The sequence below is a fragment of the Neofelis nebulosa genome, chromosome 3, assembly GCF_028018385.1.
Source record: "Neofelis nebulosa isolate mNeoNeb1 chromosome 3, mNeoNeb1.pri, whole genome shotgun sequence".
In the NCBI taxonomy this organism is placed as follows: Eukaryota; Metazoa; Chordata; class Mammalia; order Carnivora; family Felidae; genus Neofelis; species Neofelis nebulosa.
In genome coordinates, this window is record NC_080784.1 from 33,390,836 (window position 1) to 33,413,153 (window position 22,318).

The following is a 22,318-nucleotide window of genomic DNA, read 5'->3' on the forward strand; positions in this document are numbered from 1 at the left end:
AAGGACAACTGAAGGTATGGACCCCCAAAGTGACTTCGTTTACTTTAGAATCACCAGTATTCCGTCTCAGATACTAAAGGAGGTCTCGACACGGAAGCAGAAACTTACTATTTGCACAGGTACTTAAGTTGCTTCCTGTGAGTAGCTTTAAAATTATTTAAAAATAATTCATGGGCTACGACCCAGCAATAGCACTACTAGGAATTTATCCAAAGAATGCAAAAATGCTGATTCACAGGGGCAGACACATCCCCAAGTTTACAGCAGCGCTATCGACAACAGCCAAAGTATGGAAAGAGTCCAAATGTCCACTCACTGATGAACGGGTTAAGATGTGGTATATAGGGGCGTCTGGGTGGCTCAGTTCAGTTGAGCATCGGACTTTGGCCCAGGTCATGATCTAGCAGTTTGTGAGTTCGAGCCCCGCGTAGGGCTCTGTGCTGACAGCTTGGAGCCTGGAGCCTGCCTGAGATTCTGTCTCCCTCTCTCTCTGCCCCTCCCCCGCTCACGCTCTGTCTCCTTCAAAGCTAAACATTATTTGGAAAAAAAGATGTGGTATGTACATATATATAATGGAGTGCTACTTGGCAATGAAAAAAAAGGAAATCTTGCCATTTCCAACAACGTAGATGGAACTGGAGGGTATTATGCTAAGTGAAATAAGTCAGTCAGAGAAAGAAACACATGTTTCCAGTCATATGTGGAAATTGAGAAACTTAACAAAAGACCATGGGAGAAGAGAAAGAAAAAAATAGTTACAAACTGAGAGAGAGGCAAACCATAAGAGACTCTTAAATACAGAGAACAAATCGAGGGATAATGGGGTAGGGGGTTGGGGGGATGGGGAAAATGGGTGATGGGCACTGAGGAAGGCATGTGTTAGGAGGAGCACTGGGTATTGTAGGTGATGAATCACGGTAAACTACTCCCAAAGCCAAGAGCACACTGTATACATTGTATGTTAGCTAACTTGACAATAAATGATATAAAAATGAATACATAAAAATTAAAAAATAATAACAATAATTCATGGGGCACCTGGGTGGCTCAGTCAGTTAAGCATCCAACTCTTGATTTCAGCTCAAGTCAGGATCCCATGGTTTGTGAGTTCGAGCCCCGCATTGGGCTCTGCACCAACAGCACACAGCCTGTTTTAGATATTCTCTCTCAAAAATAAACATTTAAAAAGTATATATAGGGTGCCCGAGTAGTAGCTCAGTCAGTTAAATGTCTGACTCTTGGTTTCCATTCAGGTCACGATCTCACGGTTTCGTGGGTTCGGGCTCCACACTGGGCTCTGCAATGACAGTGCTGTGAAGCCTGCTTGGGATTCTCCTTCTCCCCCCCCCCACCCTCTCTGCCCCTCCACCAGTGGCGCTGTCTCTGTCTTTCTCTTCAAAACAAATAAATAAACTTAAAACAATTTTTTTAAATCAAAAGTATACAGAATTCACGTACACGGCAACAAATCAAATTGTACAGGAAAGCTTATGATGAGAAGCACACACTTCCTTATCCCTGTTGTTTACTTATTGGTTCCATTTTTGGTTCTTACAGCTAGCTCCATCTTTCTAAATATGAGGCTCCTGCTGTTTTTAACTTCCTATAATGGAAAATTTCAAACACACAACAGGTAGAGAGAACAGTATATTGAACCCCATGTACCCATCATCTAGCTTCAACAATTACTAACAGAAATCAGGATTCATTTATACTCCCCTTCCCTCAGATCCTTTTAAAGCAAATCCCACACATTACCTCATTTCATCTGAAAATCCTATAGTATCTGTAAGAGATAAGAGCTCCCTTTTTTTCCCCATAATAAAGTGAAGTCTTTGATTACCTAGCATTGTATTTTATTGTTGACATTTTCCTTTTACAATGCAATTTTACCACACCCCAACTTTTTAAGACATAACTGACACAAAACATGTAAGTTTAAGGTATACTATGTAATGACGATGTATGTATATATCGCAAAAGGATTACCTTTTTTTTAGTAACAACTACCATTTGGCAATAAAGGGCTCATACGCACAACAACCTGGACAAATCTCCAGAGAATTGTGCTGATTGAAAAAACAAAGCCAGTCCCAAGAAGTTACATAGAGTGTGATTACATTTACATAACATTACCAAAGTGACAAACTAACAGACATGGAGAACAGATTAGCAATTGCCAGTCAAGATGGGGGAAGTAGACAGAACTACAAAATGGCAAGAAGAGATCCCTGTAGTGATGGAAATCCTCTGTATCTTGACTGGGTTGATATTTTCCTACGTGACACTGCACAAGTTATACATGTTGTCATTGGGGAAAACTGGGCATAAGGTACTTGAGAGATCTCTGTAATTCTTGTGACAACAGTATAAATATCTAAAATGATCTCAAAATAAACAGCTTAAACACAAAGAACAAAGACAACAATTTTCCCTAATATTTCATTTCCTTGGAGATCAAATTTCTCTAATTGGCCCATAAATGTCTTCTTACAACTGTTCAAATTAGGATCCCAAAAAGGTCTTCACACATTTGCTTTGTTGACAGAACTCTTTTACTCTATGGTTCTTTCTTTCTTCCCTTGCCATTTATTTGATGAATAAGCTGAGGCATCGGTCCGGTAGACTTGGCCAAACTCTGGATTTGGTTGACTGCAATCATGGTGTCTTAAGTTTCCTCTACCTCCTATACTTCCTAAAAAATTGGTCATTAGATAGATCTAGGCTTGATTAGATTCAGCTTTGTTTTTTTTGTTTTGTTTTTTAAAAAGAGCATCTCATGGATACTTCTAGACTTCCTCGTTGCACTGGAAGGCCCATATTCTCTCCCCTGTGACACTGTGATTGACCAGTGGGCTCAGGTATTCAGTCCAATGCACCCATTATGCCCCTCCATCAGCCTTCCATCTAATGATTAACAACTTTCACGAATGTGTTTTTATCTAATGGTAGAAAGTCTCCTATAAATAACTTTACCTCATCAACTATTTGTTCACCTGAACTTATTTTCCAGTTTTCACCAAAAGGAGTGGGTGTCCTAGACAGCTTCCAAGGTGACTTTTGAGATTTTTTAATTATTATGAAGCGTTTTTTTCAGATTTGAAGTCTGTGTTTCAATCCACCGCAATTTTTGTCTGATAGTCACATTGTCCCACCTTTGGTCAGTGGAGCCCCTTTGAGACAGTCTGATGTCCTTTCTCGTGGCCCCAGGGGTTTAAGCTTCCTTCGTTGGACACTGGTACAGACCCAGGCTCATTTCCTACAAGTGCTGTTTAGAAATCTGAAAGCAGCCATTTCACTTGATCAATTTTAGCTGAAAATGGTATTAAGGAATGCCAATCTAGGGGGACACCTGGGTGGCTCAGTCGGTTAAGTGTCTGACTTCAGCTCAGGTCATGATCTCATGGTCCGTGAGTTCAAGCCCCGCGTCGGGCTCTGTGCTGACAGCTCAGAGCCTGGAACCTGCTTCAGATTCCGTGTCTCCCTCTCTCTCTGTCCTCCACCTCTCCCCCGCCCCCCACCAGCTCCCGCCCTGTCTCTGTCTCTCACAAATGAATAAACGTGAAGAAAAAAAAGGCAATCTAGGGGCGCCTGGGTGGCGCAGTCGGTTAAGCGTCCGACTTCAGCCAGGTCACGATCTCGCGGTCCGTGAGTTCGAGCCCCGCGTCGGGCTCCGGGCTGATGGCTCGGAGCCTGGAGCCTGTTTCCGATTCTGTGTCTCCCTCTCTCTCTGCCCCTCCCCCGTTCATGCTCTGTCTCTCTCTGTCCCAAAAATAAATAAAAAACATTGAAAAAAAAAAAAAATTTAAAAAAAGGCAATCTAGGGGTGCCTGGGTGGCTCAGTGAGTTAAGCTTTCGACTGCTGATTTCAGCTCAGGTCATGATCTCAGGGTCATAGGATCAAGCCCTGAGTCCAGCTCTGGGCAGGGCATGGAGCCAGCTTAAAGATTCTCTCTCTCTCTGCCCCTTCCCCTGCTAAGAAGGAAGGAACTAAGGAAGGGAAAGAGAGAGAAAGGGAGGTTGAGACAGAGACAGAGACAGAGAAAGAGAGGAAGGAAGAGAAAAGAGATGAAAAGAAAGGGCAATCTAGGTGTCAGAGGTGCTCACTGCCAGGAAATCTTTTGAAAAGAAAAAAGACATGAGTCCAAACTGATACTTCCAATTCAAATTTTGCCTCACAAGGTTCTGAATTTGATTTTAACAGCCATAGTGCTTGCTATGGCCAGGCACTGTTCTAAGCATTTTACACGTATTAACTCATTAAACACACACAAGAAGCTCACAGATGATGTACCGTTCTTACCTTTATTTTAAAACCAACAGAGAAATCAAGAATCTTTCCCGCCATTCCACTGGTGGGAAGTGGTCAAGCCAGAATTTAGAACCCAGGTTGTCTGCTCCAGAACCTGCACGGTTAACCCCTCTACTGTAATGTTAATGCCCTCGTTTCCACCTTCTCTACCCACTTTCTCACCTTCTGCTAGTAGCTACATTTGGATCATCGTCTTGCATGACAATCAAGTCCTTAAAGCTTTGCCCTTAGGTGAAAACAAATAGCATTTACGTTATCACTGTGTAAACGTTTTTCATCGCTCTGCCAAGGACAACGCTCGCATTCGTCTCCCGGGGCGCCTCCTGTAGAGGATTCCTAGCACTAGAAAACATACTTTTTTTTTTTTTTTAATATAATTTATTGTCAAATTGGCTCACAATAAATAAATAAATAAATAAATAAATAAATAAATAAATAAACAAACAAACTTGAACACAAAAATAAATAAACAAAAGGCCAACTGAGGGGCACTTGGCTCAGTGGGTTAAGCATCTGACTCCGGCTCAGGTTATGCATGATCTCACGGTCCGTGAGTTTGAGCCCCGTGTCAGGCTGTGTGCTGACAGCTCGGAGCCTGGAGCCGGCTTCAGATCCTCTCTCTCTCTCTCTGCCCCTCCCCCATTCGTGCTCTGTTTCTCTCTCTCAAAAATAAAGATTAAAAAAAAAAACCACCATACTTTTCCTTAACACTACTTTATTGCTTGAAATCACACTAACGTTTGCTTGGGAGACGCTCCTTAACTTCATTGTTTAGTCTTTAGCCAACAGCTAAATTTTACATATTTAAGGATACTTCTTCCTCTGCTCCTCTTTGACAGCATCCCCTTCTTAGTTTTATGCAGATACTTGATTAAATCTGAAGTGTATGGGAACATTTTTCTTTTTTGAGGAAGTTTCCTTCCATTCCCGGAATAACATCTCTTTCTGGGGTCAGGTTTTCAGCTTTTAAATATTACGTCTTTTGTGCTCTTGTTTCTCCTCAGTTGTCTGATTTTACAGAAGAGACAGGATACATTGGCCTGAGTTTCTTCTGCTTTCCAGCTGTCTCTTTCCTGCATGGAAATTCTATTAGGAACCAGGGCGAGGCGGGGTGGGGCAGGGCGGGGTGGGGCAGGGCAGAATGGGGAGTGTCAATCTTAGGCTTTGCTTTAGGGCAAAAGCAGGCTGTCAAGACTGTTGGACCTTATCTAAAGGCCAGAATGAGGGCTTTCACCTGCTTGACTTCCCTCCATTCTGAGACGGGAGAACAAGGAGGGAGAAGGTGGTGAGGTGCTAACTGGTGCAGGCCGTCACCATTACTGTTTCCCACTCTCGCCACCACTCTGTTTACGGGGCCCAGAGTCTTCTGGGATCCCTATGGGCAAGCTGGCTCCTAATGGCTCTCTGGCTCCCTCGGAGCACATTCTGGGCTGTAAATTTACCTCTTTCTTCTGTCAGTGTGCCATCATCCACTGTCTTCTAGAGATTCACTGAAGGCTGTCATCTGTTGGGTAATATCCCTCCTCACTTCCTTCCTCTTCTCACTGCTATTCTGAGTCTTTTGATTCTATCAGTTATTTTGATTCTGTGGGGTCCCGAGAGGGGTTGAAACAAACTTTACTGCTCAACCCTCCTTGAACTTTCTGACTATTGATTTTATGTGAAGAAGTATGCGTACATTCTTTGTAACAGTGCTTTGTAAAGAGTATGAAGAAAATCCATTTCTGATGCAATAATATAAGATGTACATGCATATTTATGAACTTAGGTTTATTTTTTTCAGCAAGGGGATCTCTCAATGGAGTGTGACCTGAAAGAGGGACTGAGCCAGGAAAACTTCCAGTTTTTTCCTGGCTTTCCTAAATGGCAGATGTTTGGGCCATGTTTAAGCCAGTTTTTGTTGAATGGAACGGGATGGAAGTTTACTGACTGTTTTGCAGGGGGAGGGTGTTGGGGGAAAATTGGCGAGTTACTTTAGTTTTCAAAAAGTGGATACTGGAGGTGCTTACAGGATGGTTTAAGAAGAGAAGTCTAGTAGGCTGCTCAACATGTTTCTAGATCAGAAAGATTTGGGAGGCACCAACCATGCTGCCTAGGACATCACCCAGAAATTATACAATTTGGAAAGGCAAAGAGTAGAACTCTAGGGAATACAAACTAAGGGTGGGTGAAAGAAAATAAACCTTCAACAGAGACTGTAAAGGCCGCTCTCAAGTATGTCAAACGCTGCTGAGGCGGCAGCTTGTACCAGATTTTACTTACTAAGCTACTCAATATCTTGGAAAAATACTTAAAGGGAAGAGGTAGAAAATGATACACCAGACCTCAGGTAATACCTGGAACTATGACTCTACCTTAGGAGCACCTGTGTGCGTCTCTCCAGCAGCAGTGTTAGATGGGAGAGGGGATAATGGATTAATCCAGAGTTGAAATGGAATGAAAAGGGGCAGAGAACTGAGGTTACCGACAAGAGCTGGTGAAACAGCTCACGCGGTTTGGGGCGAACAGGAAACACAGGAGATGACGGGATGCCTGCCTGCTAGAGGGTACACAGAGGGGCCAGAAGACCGCTGGTACCGGACGAGGGACGTGAGTAAGGGAATGAGGAGGCGGGATGTGCCGGCAGCCGGGGGTCGGGGAACGGGACATAGAACATGTACTACTGGAAGTGGGAAGGGTACTAGCAAGCTGCGGGCGGGGTGTGGCAGAGGAAGGTCCGGATCACCCAAGTGAAACGGGTCTGGTGACTGGGTTAAGGTGCTGCACTCGCTATCCCTGACGAGACAGTGAAGTCACCTGAGCCAGCACAGGCCTTGAAGTGTTGAGAAAGACACAGAGCCAGTTTCTCAATTCTTCCTTAAACATGGGGAAGAGATTGAGCCAGCCACTGGCAGAAGCAAAGCCACACAAGCGGCAGATGGTCCACTCACCTTTGTCTAAGAAATTGGAGGAATCCTCTCAAAGGCTGAGGTTGGATCAGATACAAAGGGAAAAATCAACTTAACATCTGAGTGCCAGCGTTTTACTGGGCCAATGCACGTAACACAACGACGAAGACACAAAAACGGTCCTCGGGTAATTATACCTGAGTACATAATTGCTTATGGTCCTTTCTATTCTGTGATGATTTTAATACTCTCGGTCCAATGTTAACTGGAAAAAAATTTCTTTCCATGCTTTCCTAACCATACAACAAAGAAACGTACCAGTTCTACTCTTATGTCTTTAAACACACACTTACTTGGTTCTTTTTAGGACGCACTCTTTCCGTGTGCTTGCTTTCCTGAGATTTCCTCCTATTGATTTTCTTTTCTTTACAGGGCTGAGCTTCTGTATGAAGTAAGTTGCAAACCTCCTCTTCTGCAAAAGCGATCAACTGCTATAAAAAAATTTAAAGTAGGGATAACCATAAAGCAGTTACATTTTGATACGTTTTCCGCATTTATTTTTCCTCCCACACTACTACTACCGTTTTATATCCCAGTTCCTCTTAATTCACAAATTCCATTAGAAGTATTTTAACCAGCTTAAACTCGCATGGGGGAGAATAGGAATTACCAATTTCTGATCTTATTAAACACAGACCCAAAGAAGCATATGCATTCTGCCCCTTAAGGAGGAAAAAAAGTTTAAGATTAGTTGATTTACCTATTTACCAAATATGTATTAAGCATCTACAATTTAGCAGCTAACTGCTGTTGAGTTACGAGGGGAAAGATGCATTTAGATGATCTAAATTTGAATTCTGGCTTTATCACCCAACAGTACCAGCGAAAAGCCCTATAATGGTAATATTATATATTTATGAATTTAAATAAAAATCCAACTTTATCTAATTATATAATAAAATAGGAAAAGACACACATTCAATGGGAGTTCTGCTCCTACTAGAAAGTGTTAAAACCCAGTGTTAAAAACCAAAATGAAATATTTTTGTAAAAAGGTATAATTATGCCATTTTCTGGCTCTGTTATTTACAAGCTACTCTTCTCCACTGTGTACCTCAATAAAATTCGTAACACCACACAGATCCAAACAGATTACCTTCCACATAACACATTCCAAACAGATTACCTTCCACATAACACATTCCAAACAGATTACCTTCCACATAACACAAATTCTGATAGCATCTTGTTTTACCGTATTTTTCTTCTAATAAAATTAAAATCAAGTCAGAAAAAGAGCCATTACCGTGGTGATATGCTACGTAGGTACTAACTGTGAATGACTGCAATCAAATCAAGATTTTACCCATAGTAATTTGACCATAAAAACAAAAAATCTATAGTAAGATTTAAAAACAAATATACTATGCCAAATACAAACACTTACACTTCTTCGGTTAGAGGCCCGTGTGATTCTACCAACTTTATGGGAGGCTGTTTTCTCATGGTTATTTGAAGAACTAAAGGTATCAATGCCTGATGAGTAAGACACAAGCAAAATTAGGGTAGCTAAACAAAAAGTCGTAAGAGCCGTAATTTTCTGGATACACTGGGTACTCTTATGGATACCCACCTTTGCTTTTAGCATAACATAGTATCTAAGCATAAATAATTACCAAGAATAAATTTTGAGATTCAAAAACATGCTTTAAAATTTTAAGTTCCCTCAACACCCAGAAACCGTCACCACTTTCCACAGAGACAGCATATTACCCTAAGATAACAGATTAAATCATATTATAGGAAATACCATATTTTCACTGATGGCATCCATTTATCCCAAGCTACATTTTGTACAATAAAATTGCAATGAAGGGCATTAAGATGATCCTGAAAATAACTATTGTAGTTTACAAAATTCAAGTAATTTTTCATTTGACCACTTTTAATGGTGTAAATGAAAGGAAGTATAATGTGTGTTAAAGAGCACACAGTCTTTAGAATATGATAGACTATGCTTCCAAGCTTAGCTCTAAGTTCGCACTACAGGTCTTGGATTCTGCACCAATGAACCTGGTTCGTGTTGTCTAGCTAATGAGAAGCCACTAAAGGACTTTGATCAAGGGGGAGAGACACGAATAATGGTTCCCATCCTAAGTGCTTTTCCCATAACATTTGTCATCTAAGTCCCGGTTTGCCTTATCATGATCATAAAAAAGCCAGAGACCTTAAAAAGTGCATGTGTCCAAAAGGCCAAGTTAATGTTGGTGAACAGGTCTGGATACTGAAAAAAGACCCATACGATCCGGATCACTCAACAAAAGGAGCCTACTACTGATAATTAAGACTTGAGAGGGCAACTCCACTGCCTGCAGTGACTTGAAAAATGGCACTACCTATCTATGGAGGTTCAATGTGGGTGATTAAAAGGTATGAGACTTGGATGGTCAAGAGGCTTCTTATAAGCTTTTCTGTACTATTTATTTTTTTTATTTATTTTTTTTTAAAAAAAATTTTTTTTTCAACGTTTTTTATTTATTTTTGGGACAGAGAGAGACAGAGCATGAACGGGGGAGGGGCAGAGAGAGAGGGAGACACAGAATCAGAAACAGGCTCCAGGCTCCGAGCCATCAGCCCAGAGCCTGACGCGGGGCTCGAACTCACGGACCGCGAGATCGTGACCTGGTTGAAGTCGGACGCTTAACCGACTGCGCCACCCAGGCGCCCCTACTTTTTTTATTTTTTTAATGTTTATTTCTTTATTTTTTTGGAGAGACAGAGCACAAGCAGGGGAGGGGCAGAGAGAGAGGGAGACACAGAATCAGAAGCAGGCTCCAGGCCCTGAGCTGTCAGCACAGAGCCCAACATGGGGCTCGAACTCACAAACCGTGGGATCGTGACCTGAGCCGAAGTCAGATGCTTAACCGACTGAGCCACCCAGGTGCCCCAATACTATTTGGTTTTTTAAACCAAACATGATTATAATAAAAATAAAAATTTTAAAAGGGATTAAGGAGATTTGGTTTCATATTGACACATACTGAAAATGACACTTGTATGATTCTAAGATTAAAAAAAAAGTTACTACCTGAAAGAGTCTCAGAGATTGAAGACCTATTAAGAGGACTCAGAACGGCAAATGACACCTGAAGAGGTTCTATGTTTTCCTGAACAAAGAAAAACAAGAGCAGAAATCAGACATCCTTAAATTCAGTGGACGTATGTGCCCAAAAGAAAATAAGGACTTATTTTTGTAGGTGGAATTGTAATAAGCATAAAGATGAGTAACCAATAAAGGAGAAAAAATCAAAGCAAAGATATTGGATATAAACACATATTATATAATATTTATCAATCTTTAATGAAACTAAGTTTATTAACTACAATCCAACAAATAAAAATAAAACATTAAGTGAAAGTAGCCATAATGATCCACTAACAAGTTACTCTTTGGTTTATTTAAAATCACACATCCTAACTTTAAAACAAATAGGGCATTCCATTAATAAACACAACCTAACATTTCAATATTATTCAGGGGAAATTCAGAGAAAATGGCACTATAAATGCAGACCCACATTGCTAGTATGATGGTAGCTGTTGGTTTCTCATAGAAAAAAACTTGTGACTTTGAAGAAACTTGTCTTTAATCATTAGTTTGGCATAGAGGGTTTTTTTGTTTTCCCCAGAAATGACCATATGGCTTTTCTTAGTTTAATATGGTGCATTACAGCTTGTTTTTCAAATATTAAACCAACTTTGCATCTCTGGGTTAAATCTCACTTGGTCATGATGTAGTATCTCTAAGTATTACGTTCATGAGGATACTGGATTATAGTGTTCTTAAAAATGATTATGAAATACATATTTAAAAGGAAAAAAAAAGAATGGAATGTTTACCTTTAATGAATACACATTTAATTCATGGAGTTGTAACTAGTGTTTTTAAATAGTTGTTCTTAAAAATTCTGAAAACTGAAAAAATCAAAAATAAAAAGATAATGTCTGACTACGGTGTCAGGTTAATGCTGACATTAATGAACTGGGAATTACTCCCACCTCAATTTGTTTGAAAAGAGTCTGCAAAATGAGGTCTTCCTTAAGTGTCTGGTAGAATTCAGTAGCAAAATCATCTGGACACACAGTTTTCTACGTGGAAAGGTTCTGACTACAACTGCAATTTCTTCAGTTGATATAGGGAGGATGAGGTAAGGGATTTCTTCTCAAGTGAGACTGGGTAGTTTGTGTTTTTCAAGAAATAGGTCTAGTTTATCTAAATTGTTGAATTTATTGGCAGTAAGTTTTTCATAATACTTCCTGATTATCCTTTTATCTGTATGAACCTTCTAATAATACCTGTTAGAATGTATAGTCACCGCTCATTCCTTATATTGGTAGTTGGAGTATCTTCCCTTTTCCCTGAACAGTCTGATCACAAGTTTACTCATATTATTGTTTTAAAGCATAATCTTTTTATTTCAATGACTTTTCTCTATTGCTTTTCTTTTTTTACTTCACTGAGTTCTGCATTTATCTTTATTAAGTCCTTCTGCTTACTTTGTCTTTAATTGCTTTTGTCAGTTTCCTAAAGTGGAAGTTGAGATCACCGATTTGTCTCTTTATGTTGAAATACAGGCTTTATTCCCCTCTAAGCCTGCTTTAGGTGCATCCCATACATTTTTGTTGTTGTTTTGTTTGTTGTTTAGGGTTTACAGCATTCATCTTTAACTTACACCACTTTGCGTACAGGTTAAAAACCCCTCCCAGCTTCCATACCATGTTACTTTTGTTGTATATTTCACTAACTAGGTTATAAACCAAACGATACACTAGTTATTCTTGCCTTAAACAATTTTTTATAGAGATTAAAGTGTGCTACATTCACCCACGTGTTTATAGCATTTTCAATGCTCTTCGTTCCTTTGCTAGATTTCCATCTGAAACCATTCTCTTCCTGATGAAGGGACTTCCCGTAACATTTCTTCTAATGCTACCCTGCTACAGTAATGAATTCTCTTGGCTTCCATATGTCTGAAAAAGCCTGTTCTTCACCTTTGTTTTGAAATATAGTTTCACTGGATACAGAATTCTAGGTGGACAAGTTTTTGTTGTTGCTGTTATTTGGCTTTTTGCTCCAAGTAATTAAGTACGTCTTCAAAAGATGCTGCTGTGTTGTCTTCTGGCTTGCACAGTTTCTAATGAGAGTTCTGCTGTCTCTCATATTGTTGTTGTTTTTTATGTCATGTGTCTTTTTACTCTGGTTCCTTGCAGGCCATATATCACTGATTCTAAGCAATGATGTGTCTTTGCGTACTATTCCGTGTTTCCTGTGCTGGGAATTTGCTAGACTTCAGGATCTGTGAGTTTATCATTTTATCAAATTGGAAAATTTTCCATCATTATGTTTCAAACTTTTTTTTTTTTCCTGTTCTGTCTGATCTCTCCTCTCCTTTGGGACTCTAATTACATGTATATTATGCCACCTAAAGTTGTCCCAGCTTACCAACTGCTCACTTTTGCTCAGTCATTTCTATTCTTTCATGCAGAATAATTTCTATTGTTGTATCTTTAAGTTTGGTAATCTTTTCTTTTGCAGTCTCTAATGTGCTATTAATCTCATTCAACCTAATTTTCTTCCCAGAGAATATAATTTTCAGAGTTCAAGTTGGATCTTTTCTATATTTCATGTTCTCAACAAGCTCAATCTTTCCTGCACCTCCTTGAACATAGGAAAGATAGGTTAAAAAAACTTTCAATGCCTCCGTCTATAAATTCTACCATATGTGTAATTTCCGGGTCTACTTTTATTGATTGATTTTCCTCTTTATTATGGGGGCACCTTTTCTTACACGTCTATTAGTTTTTAATTGAATGTCAGACATTTTGAATGTAACACTGTTTGACACTGGATAGTTTTGCTATTCTTGAGCTTTGTTAGACAATGCAGTCAAGTTACTTGGAGAAAAGTGGTATCCTTTCAAAGCTTTTAAACTCTGCTAGGCTTTTAATCTAATTCTGTTCTAGTGAGGCAATGCTCTCCTGAGTGTCTGATGTGCTGTGAATTATAAGGTTTTTCTACCACTCAGGTTGGTGGGAACACTACTACTGCCCCTCTGTGAACCCTAGGGATTGTTCCCTCTGTTCCATCTGGGTAGTCATTTCCCTGGCCTCGGGCAGTTTACTTACAAGTTCATGGTGACCAGTGCTCAGCTACAGATTCAAGTGAGACCCTTTGCAGATCTCTAGGGCTCTCTGTGCAGCTCTCTCCTCTCTGGTACTCTGCCATAAGCTCTAGCCTCCTACACTTTCCCAGACCCTAACTCCCATCCCCTCAACTCACGGAGACCACCAGGCTCCGCCAAGGTAAGCCCGTCCTGTGCAGTGGCCTGGCAGTCCAGCCCAGGCAGTAAACTGGGGCTCTCGTACAGCTTGCCTCACTTGTTACCCACTCTCAGGGATTACTATCCTATGCTTCCTGATGTTCAATGTCTGAGAACCACTGTTTTGTGTGTTTTCCGGGGGGTTTTTCTTTTAGTTGTTTCTCATGAAAACATAAATTAGGTCCCTTTGACTCCATCTTAGCTGAGAGTGGAATATTCTTATTTCAAAGTGCAATAGGCCAGGGAGAGAACGAATGATGGTAATAGGCAATTATCTAGAGAAGAAATTCAAATGGCTCACAAACGTATGAAAAATGTTCAAACCTCACTAGTAAAAACTAGAAGTTTTCAAGTCATCTTTTTCCATTAAGCTATTAAAAAAAAGTACAGTTAATACCCAGGGTTTACAAAGTATGGCAACATAAAACCATTTATACTGCTATTGAGTCCAGACTGGTACACTTTCTGGATGTTCACCAATATGTATCAAAAAGGTGAAACGCATTCCTCTTCTTTCATCCAGTAATTCTCCCTACAGAAATTCATCTTAAGGAAACAAGTGTATATTTACAGCATATCAGTTCTAAGACTGGTGCTCTTTCCCACCTTTCCTCCTCTGAAATCTGAGCGCATCTTACAAATTCATGGGGTGTCAGAGCTTACGGTCTAGCCTTCTCTCCTGGTGATACATAAAGCAATGGTACATCCTACAGTCCACAGTATTTCAGCTCCACAAAACATTCTATGTACAAGGAACCCTGCAAGTAGGAGACAGCAGGGAATAACCCATGCACTTGTCGGGATGAGCACAGGATGGGGTGGGGCAGGGCGGTGGGGGGGGGCGGGGAACCTACCTATACAAGTGCATTAAATTATACCGACACATCATCTAGTCCATTTCATGATTTCAAAGCATAATTACTGTTCACACAAAACAGGTGAGGTCTGATGAAAATATAAAGAAGTTTGCTCCACGCTTTTCACACTTACAAGATTCTCCCCCTTGTCATCAAAATCTGGTTGTGATAACTGTGCAGGAACTGGCGATTGCTCGAGTGGCAGGGGACTGACATTACTCAAATCCTTTTTGCGAACAGGTGTTCCTCCTTTACGCAACGGAGTATTTGCTGGCAAAGACTCATCAAACACCTCAGGGCTTAGATCCTCTCCAAAAGTAACTCTCTTCCTCTTCCTGACATTTAGAAAGGCTGGCACTTTACAATTTTCTTGACCTTCTATAGATAATGAATGGGTAGATAAAAAATTAGGCTACGTTTCTTATCTAAAGTACGTATCCTAGAATCTTTTAGCAGCTATTATTTGTATAATAGTAAATACTGTTTGTAGAGAAAAAAATTCAAAATGGAAAAGGTAAGCAGTATTTCTAATTACAATACAATAATAGATTTTAAAGTAAATTTTGCATGAGTATCTTGGAAGTTAACAAAATTGGAATATTAATTTCCTTTAAGTGTTACCATTAAGTACAAATGGGCAGATGAAACGAACAGACCAATTCTGAGACTCCAACCAACTGTTCATTCCCATGTAATTTCCAAAGCATCGAGGCATTTAGCAGATCATTGAAAATACCACATACTAGAACAGAGTTTTACAAGAAAATGGTATCCTCAGGCTTCCAAATAAGCGTGGATTTCTTACCTGTTGCCTGTTCTTTGCAATAGTTTGCAAGATTTGAGATTAAGCTCGGATGAGTCCCGTCATCACAGAGATTGTCACAGTGTTCCTAAACGAAACAAACATCAATGAATAATTTTACGCATATAAATACACACTCACAGTCATTAGGAATGGTCACTTTGAACTTTCTTCTGCCGAAGGTAATACTATGTAGTGTCGCAGATTATATTTGCTTTCATAACTGTTCTGGCTTAGTGACATTAGCCACAAGAAAACCTGGACTCTCTCGATACTACTTTAGTAAATCGTATTTTAGGAGAAAATTAAAGAACAGAAATCCATAACATGGGCTGAATGCATTCCATCATTTTTAATCTAGCAAATGAAGTTAAGGAAAATATGAGTGGCTAGAGGTATGATGTACTGTGGATGGTGTCAGATCAGACTATCTATAGGCGTAAAAATTGCACAAAAACAAGAAAACAGGTAAATGGCATAATAGGGTGTTTTGTCTCTTAAGTATGGGAAACAGACTTTTTTTTAAGTGTGTGAATCTCCTGTCCCCATGACTATATTCCTGATTTAGGAGCAAGGAAAGAAGGTAGTATCTGTCCCTCTCTGCTTCCCCAAAAGATTATGGAGTTCGTGAGGAAGGGACAGCACAAGTCCGGAATCGCCAAACAAGGCAAAGCTCAACACAGGGCCACTGGAGGGAAGCAGGGGAGCGCCAGGGCCGTGGGCTGCATGAGTCACCTCCAAACCATCATCTGCTTCCCAAACCCTGGACCAGTCCTTGTTCTCTAGAGCTGTTCATTTTCTCCAGTGCACCCATTCCAAAAGCCCCTCCTTCTCTAAGCAAATGCCCTGCCCCAAACAACCCTCCTTGAGCAACTGTCTCTCAAGTCCATTTCATTTTCCTGACCAGGAAAACGCCCATTATTTGTGAAATAAGTGAACTTAGAAAATAAAATTCTTGTGAGTTTTTACATTTGTTTATAATCAAAACCACCATGAAAATTAGCAAACAACTCAAAGTGTATACACCTACAAACTTTGGAGAGCTTAGTAAAAAGATCAATTATAAAAATCTTCATATAATTTCAGTGGTAGGACTGGATGTTTGCTACATAACGTCGTTAATCAGTAAGAGTTATACGGATCATGAAGATGCTAAGCCTGTTTGAAAAGAAACCAAATACACAGGATATGAATAAGCAGCCCTGTATAGAGACCCACATCAGCTCTTCAACCAGAAAAACTGTAAAACAGTTAAATAACCACTGACCATAACTATGTCTGTAAATAGAAGGTACTACTTTACTTTGGCTTTAGAAACAGATGTGTAGGCAGGGCGCCTGGGGGGCTCAGTCGGTGAAGAGTCTGGCTCTTGATTTCGGCTCAGGTCACGATCTCACGGTTCTTGAGTTCGGGATTCTCGATCTCCTGTCTCCCTCTCTCTCTGCCCCTCCCCACTTGCGGGCACACACGCGCCCTCTCCCTCAAAAATAAATAAATAAACTTTAAAAGAGAAAACAGAAAAGAAAGAGATGTGTGGGCATGGCTATATATTTAAATGCGTACGGATTGGAAAAAAAAATTACCTCTCGTTTGCCGGGCACTGGTGCTAATTTCCTATTATTATTCCACTTACTCTGCTCAAATTAGCCATCCTTGCAGAGATGAAACCAAGGTACCAAAAGGTTACAGAATTTGCCCAGCTCTTAAACTTCAGAGTCAGAGTTTGAAACCGGGCACCTGGACTCCAGAGCCCAGCCATTCAAACTTCTCACAGCATTTACAGCCTGGATTTTGTTTTGTTTTGTTTTTTAACATTTATTTATTTTTGAGAGACGGAGCGAGACAGAGCATGGGTTGGGGAGGAGCAGAGAGAGGTGGGTACACAGAATCCCAAGCCGGCTCCAGGCTCCGAGCTGTCAGCACAGAGCCCGACGCGGGGATCGAACCCAAGAACCGTGAGATCATGACCTGAGCCGAAGTCGGAGCCTCAGCCTGAGCCACCCAGGTGCCCGCAGCCTGGATTTTAACATCAGATTTCTCGCGCCGTTTTAAACCAAAATGAATTTTTATTCCATTCGCTTTAGGACAAGTAGCTCTCAACTTACCTGCAGGCTTTCTAGAAACAGGTTAACAGAGGGTTTCTTTAGCACCGAACGAAGTACGAAGGTCTCAGAGGATGCAACGTCCCTCTTGCAGAGTGGAGTGACCAGCGACCTGCCTTCAGGAGTGCTGTCTGTGCTCACCTCCATCAAGTTGTCAAGGGAAACAGCAACACTTGATCTTTCGCCCTCTACACACTCAGCAACCTTGACTCCTTCTGAGTAAACACACAAACACGAGACGTAGAAGACGTCCGAATCAGGTTGTTCCACACCAAAAACATTACGTATTTGCAAAGAGAATAACGTGCTACAAGTAATTCCACCCTAGGGGCACCGGGGTGGCTCAGTCGATTAAATGCCCGACTCCTGCTGTCAGCTCAGGTTGTGATCTAACGGTCAGGGGATCGACTGCGTGGGGCCGTTGGGCTCTGCAATGACGGCGTGGAGCCTGCTTGGGATTCTCTATCTCCCCCTCTCTCTGCGCCTGCCCCGCACTCATTCTCTCTCAAAAAGAAAGAAACTTAAAAAACAAAAACCAAAAAAAAGAAAGAAAGAGAGAAATTCGACCCTAATATATCCTGCTTGGGGAATGACATCTGGAATTTCATTTGGATGTATAAAAAGAAGACAGAGAAGTGGCAATGGTCACAACTTGCTAACTACTGAGGTAAAGGTAAGCAAAGAGTTTTGGCTCCCACGAATCTAAGACGGTGCTCACAAACAGCGACTGACCGTTAGCCTGCCTCCACTCACAACACCCAAGACTTACACCATAAAACTAACCTGAGTTGAACAACGACTGAGGACCAAGTTTACTGCTGGAGTCAGAGGTATCTCAGGATGCAAGGGTGGTGGGAGGGAGAAGATGGGATGAGAAGAGGAAAGATTATCAAATCAAAACATTTGTATGTTGTGTGTGCCTGCAAACAAGGCAAAGCTTCCTCCTGCAAAGTTTTTTTCTCACGGGAGTATTTCTTTATGACCCACATTTAACAAACATGTTGGGCCCTTTTTTCTAGGTCCTAGACCTAGACATGACAGGCACTCCTTTCTAGGTGCTAGAGATACAACAATGAATAAAACACACAACGCCCCCGGGATACCTGGGTGGCTCAGTCGGTTAAACGTCCCAATTCTTGGTTTTGGCTCAGGTCATGACCGCACGGTTCATGGGTTCGAGCCCTGCCTCAGGCTCCATGCCTACAGTGTGGAGCCCGCTTGGGGTTTTCTCTCTCTCTGCCCCGCCCCTGCTCACATGCACTCTCTCAAAATAAACCTAAAACGAAAACCAAAACCAAAACCAAAACCCACATAAAGCTCCCACACTTTGGAGAACAAACAGACAGTATAAAAGATCTGGGAGGGGTAGAAGGTGAGAGGAAGCTATGGCTACGAAAGGGGGAGCACAGCATGAGGGTTCCCTGTGCTGGAACGGTTCTCTATCTTGACTGAAGGCAGTGTGGCTACATGAGTCTCCACGTGTTAAAATTACATGGAACTAAATATACACATAAATAAGTGCACGTCAGACTGGTGACATCTGAAGAAAAGTCGGTGGATTATATCAGTGTTAATTTCCTGGTTGTGACACCATATTACTGCTACCCAAGATGTCACCACTGGGGGACACTGGGGAGGGTGGACACTGGATGTCTAAATTATTTCGTGCAACTGCAAGCGACTCTACAGTCATCTCCAAATAAAGAGACAAGGTTAAAGAAATGTTTCGATAACGACAGGTAGTAATTTAGGCCTTTAAAGGAAATGATGTAGAAGTTAAGGGGATAAGGCAGGATATGGTGGGAGGGGGGAGCTGCTGTTTTGAGGTGTCTCAGGGATCCAGCATGCATCTGGGTGAAGGGACGAAGTGAGCCACGCACACATCTACGGAAGAACATTACATGCATGAAGCCACGTGCGAAGATCCGAGATAAGAACGTACCTGACACACTAGAGGGACAACAAGGCCGGTGTGGCTGGAACAGCCTGAGCAAGGAGAAGAGAGGTAAGAAGCTCCAAGAGAAGGCTAAGAACTGACCAGGCCGGGTGTGGACTGGCTACTATTCTAGGTACAGCGGGAGGTCAATGAAAGATTTTGAGAAGGGGAATGATATAGTGTAACTGTCATTTTAAAAGGAGCACCCTGCCCACTGTGTAGAACATTCCGAAGAGGGAGGTGGACAGAGATGGAAGCAGGGAAATCACAGAGGAGACAAAACAATCCAGGCAAGAGAAGGCGGTAGCCTGGACCACAGTGATGATACTGTGGGAGGTGGGAAATGGTTAGGCATTTGATATATTGTCAAGATAAAGCCAACAGCATTTGTTAACGGCACTCAAGTTTAACTTTTGAAAGGGAGGTGTCAAGGTAATGTCAAGGTTTTTGACACAAGCCAATTGGGTGAATGGTCAGTATTGTTTACAGAGATGGAAAAAAAAAACGAAATAAACAAACAGATGAGCAATCTCCGGAAGGAGAAACAGTTAAGACCCATTTGAGTATGTTAAGTCTGAGATGTTTATTAGACATCCATGTGGAGACCAGAAAAGGCAGCTGAGCACTTAGGTTTAGAGTTCAGGGAGGACACCAAGGACGGGTATTGAAATTTTGAAGTCAACAGCACAGAGACAGCATTCAAGGTTGTGGGAATGCCTACAATCACCTAGGGAGGTGAGTGTGGAGAGAAGTTGGGAGCACTGAACCCGGGGCATTCAAATGTTTAAAGGTCAGGATGGAAGAGAAGGAATAAAGGAAACAGACAAATAGGAAATGGCCAGGGAAATAGGGGGAAACAAGAGGGAATGAAGTCCCGATGCCCAGTGAAGAAATGGTTTCTCACAGGAGGACACTGTCAGCTCTGCCTGCCACGCTGAGACGCCAAGGAGAGGGTACATGGAGAGTGACTACTGGGATAGCAATGAAGAGGCTACTGGTTACCGAGGCCCATTTGGAGCTGCATCGAGACAGAATGGGAGGCGAGGGCACAGGCCCGGCCTGTTCTTTTAAGGGAGCTTTGGTACACTGGGGCGCCTGGGTGGCTCAGTTGGTTAAGCGCCGGCTTTGGCTCAGGTCATGATCTTGCAGTTTGTGAGCTCAAGCCCCCGCGTCGGGCTCTGTGCTGACAACGTGGAGCCTGGAGCCTGCTTCAGATTCTGTCTCTCTCTCTGCCTCTCCCCCACTCATGCTCTGTGTGTGTCTCTCAAAAATAAATAAACATTAAAATTTTTTTTTGTTTTAAAAAAGGGAGCTTTGCTGCAGAGGAAAACAAGGAAATGGGGTTCTGGCTGAAAGGAAACCCCGGGACAAAGGCCGGTTTAAGATGGGAGATACTACAGCGCGTTGCATGTGAATGGGAAAAATGAACAACTCAGAAAAGAGGGGACACTTCATGCAGAAGGTCCTCAAAGAGGGAAGGGACCATACTGAAGGGGTTGGCCTTAGATAAGAGCCCAGAGGATCTACCATAACAGGAGGAAAGGGAGGGGGGGGCATGCTCGTTCAGAGAGGCAGGAGGGTGGGGTGGTGAGTGGCCCAGGCCATTTGCTTCTGACATCTTTCCTTTTCCTGTCAATAGAAGCCACAGACGACGAAGGGGCACCAGGGAACTTTTATCTCAGTCATTTGTGAGTAGGGCTGCCAGATCTAGCAAATAAAACCGCAGGAGGCCCAGTTAAATTTTGAATGATATCTAATTATTTATATGTACGTATGTTGATATAAAAGAAAAACAGCACAGAAAACACACTTATGCTGAAGAATTATTTTTTGTAAGAAATAAATTATAAATACCTTAAAAAAAAAAAAAAAAAGGAAGGGAAGGAGGGTTGGAAGCTTAAATGAAAAGAGAAGGTATGATTAAGGAACAGAAGGGACGGCCAGTGAGGCTATCAACGTCCATAAAATTCATCTCAGATATACAGAGGGCAGAACAGAGTAGGAAGGCAGATTCACAGGCTGCATCTCCGGCAAGGTGGGTAAAACAGGGTGGAGAAGGCAAGGAGATCATGGAGGTATCATGTGGGTTCTCCTCTGCGAGCTCTCCTCTAAGTATTTTCTATCCCCTTTTACAAAATCTAACACAGCTCTGTGCCTCATCCGTCATGTTATGATTCAAATTAAGTCAGAGAAGACATACATTACAAGAAATGCTGAAGGAAGTTCTTTTTCAGGTTGAAGGTAAATGATACCAGAGGGAAACTTAGATCCTCAGCAAGGAATGGAGAGCATCAGAAACGATAGCTATCAGGATAACCAGAGAAGATTCTGCTCCCAATATATAGGATTGGTGAAAGCAAAAATAATGTGGGATTTAAATACAGAGGGTATCTACAGTGTAGAGTACCATAAAAGACACGGGTGGGGAGATAGGAAATAGATCTATACAGTAGGTAAAGCTTCTATCCCCCCTAACACCAACTCTATTCGGGTTCCGGGACCCGATTCTAACATGGGGGGAAGGGAATCTCCCAGACAGACCACCAGCAAGCAATTCTCAGACACCAGCGGGCTATCTAAGAATTCAACCCAATTCTGACACTATCCAGAGACAGCATCAGCTTCTGGAGGTGAAGGGCTCAGTTCTACAAGCGCACCCCCCATCTCCCACTTAAGATGCCAGTCACAAGTCCTAGGCTGTCTCCTGTGCCTCTGACCCACCTGCTACAGACCAGAGGTTCCAACAACTTCCTCCTTAGACTTTGGATGCTAGTCACGAGTCCAGATTGTGACCTACACTTCTGACAGCGTGGCTATCAATCAAGAGGCTCTCGGGACCTACTCCTTATGTTCTCTGAATTTGCCAGAGCAGCTCAGAACTCAAGGAAACACTTATGTTTACCAGTTTATTGAAGGAAATGATGAAGGATACGAATCACCAGCCAGATGAAGAGAACATAGGGTGAGGTACCCACATCTCCACATGTTCACCAACCCGGAAGCTCTCTGAACCTTGTCTTTTTGAGTTTTTATGGAGGCTT

The 22,318-nt window shown here is 41.8% G+C and overlaps 1 protein-coding gene across 4 annotated transcripts in view; it reads right to left on the minus strand.

Moving 5' to 3' along the window:
- The window catches only part of CDCA2 (cell division cycle associated 2), a 52,251-nt gene that overhangs the window by 9,626 nt on the left and 20,307 nt on the right, over nt 1-22,318 (minus strand). For 3 of the 4 annotated variants that reach the window (XM_058720278.1, XM_058720277.1, XM_058720280.1), the window contains 7 exons: nt 18,125-18,175; nt 17,345-17,553; nt 15,243-15,327; nt 14,571-14,815; nt 10,289-10,367; nt 8,648-8,736; nt 7,554-7,691 (listed from right to left, as the gene is read on the minus strand). In XM_058720278.1, coding sequence (XP_058576261.1) covers nt 7,554-7,691; nt 8,648-8,736; nt 10,289-10,367; nt 14,571-14,815; nt 15,243-15,327; nt 17,345-17,553; nt 18,125-18,175 — 896 coding nt within the window. The remainder of the gene's footprint in view (nt 1-7,553; nt 7,692-8,647; nt 8,737-10,288; nt 10,368-14,570; nt 14,816-15,242; nt 15,328-17,344; nt 17,554-18,124; nt 18,176-22,318) is intronic. The other variant, XM_058720279.1, reaches the window with a different exon arrangement.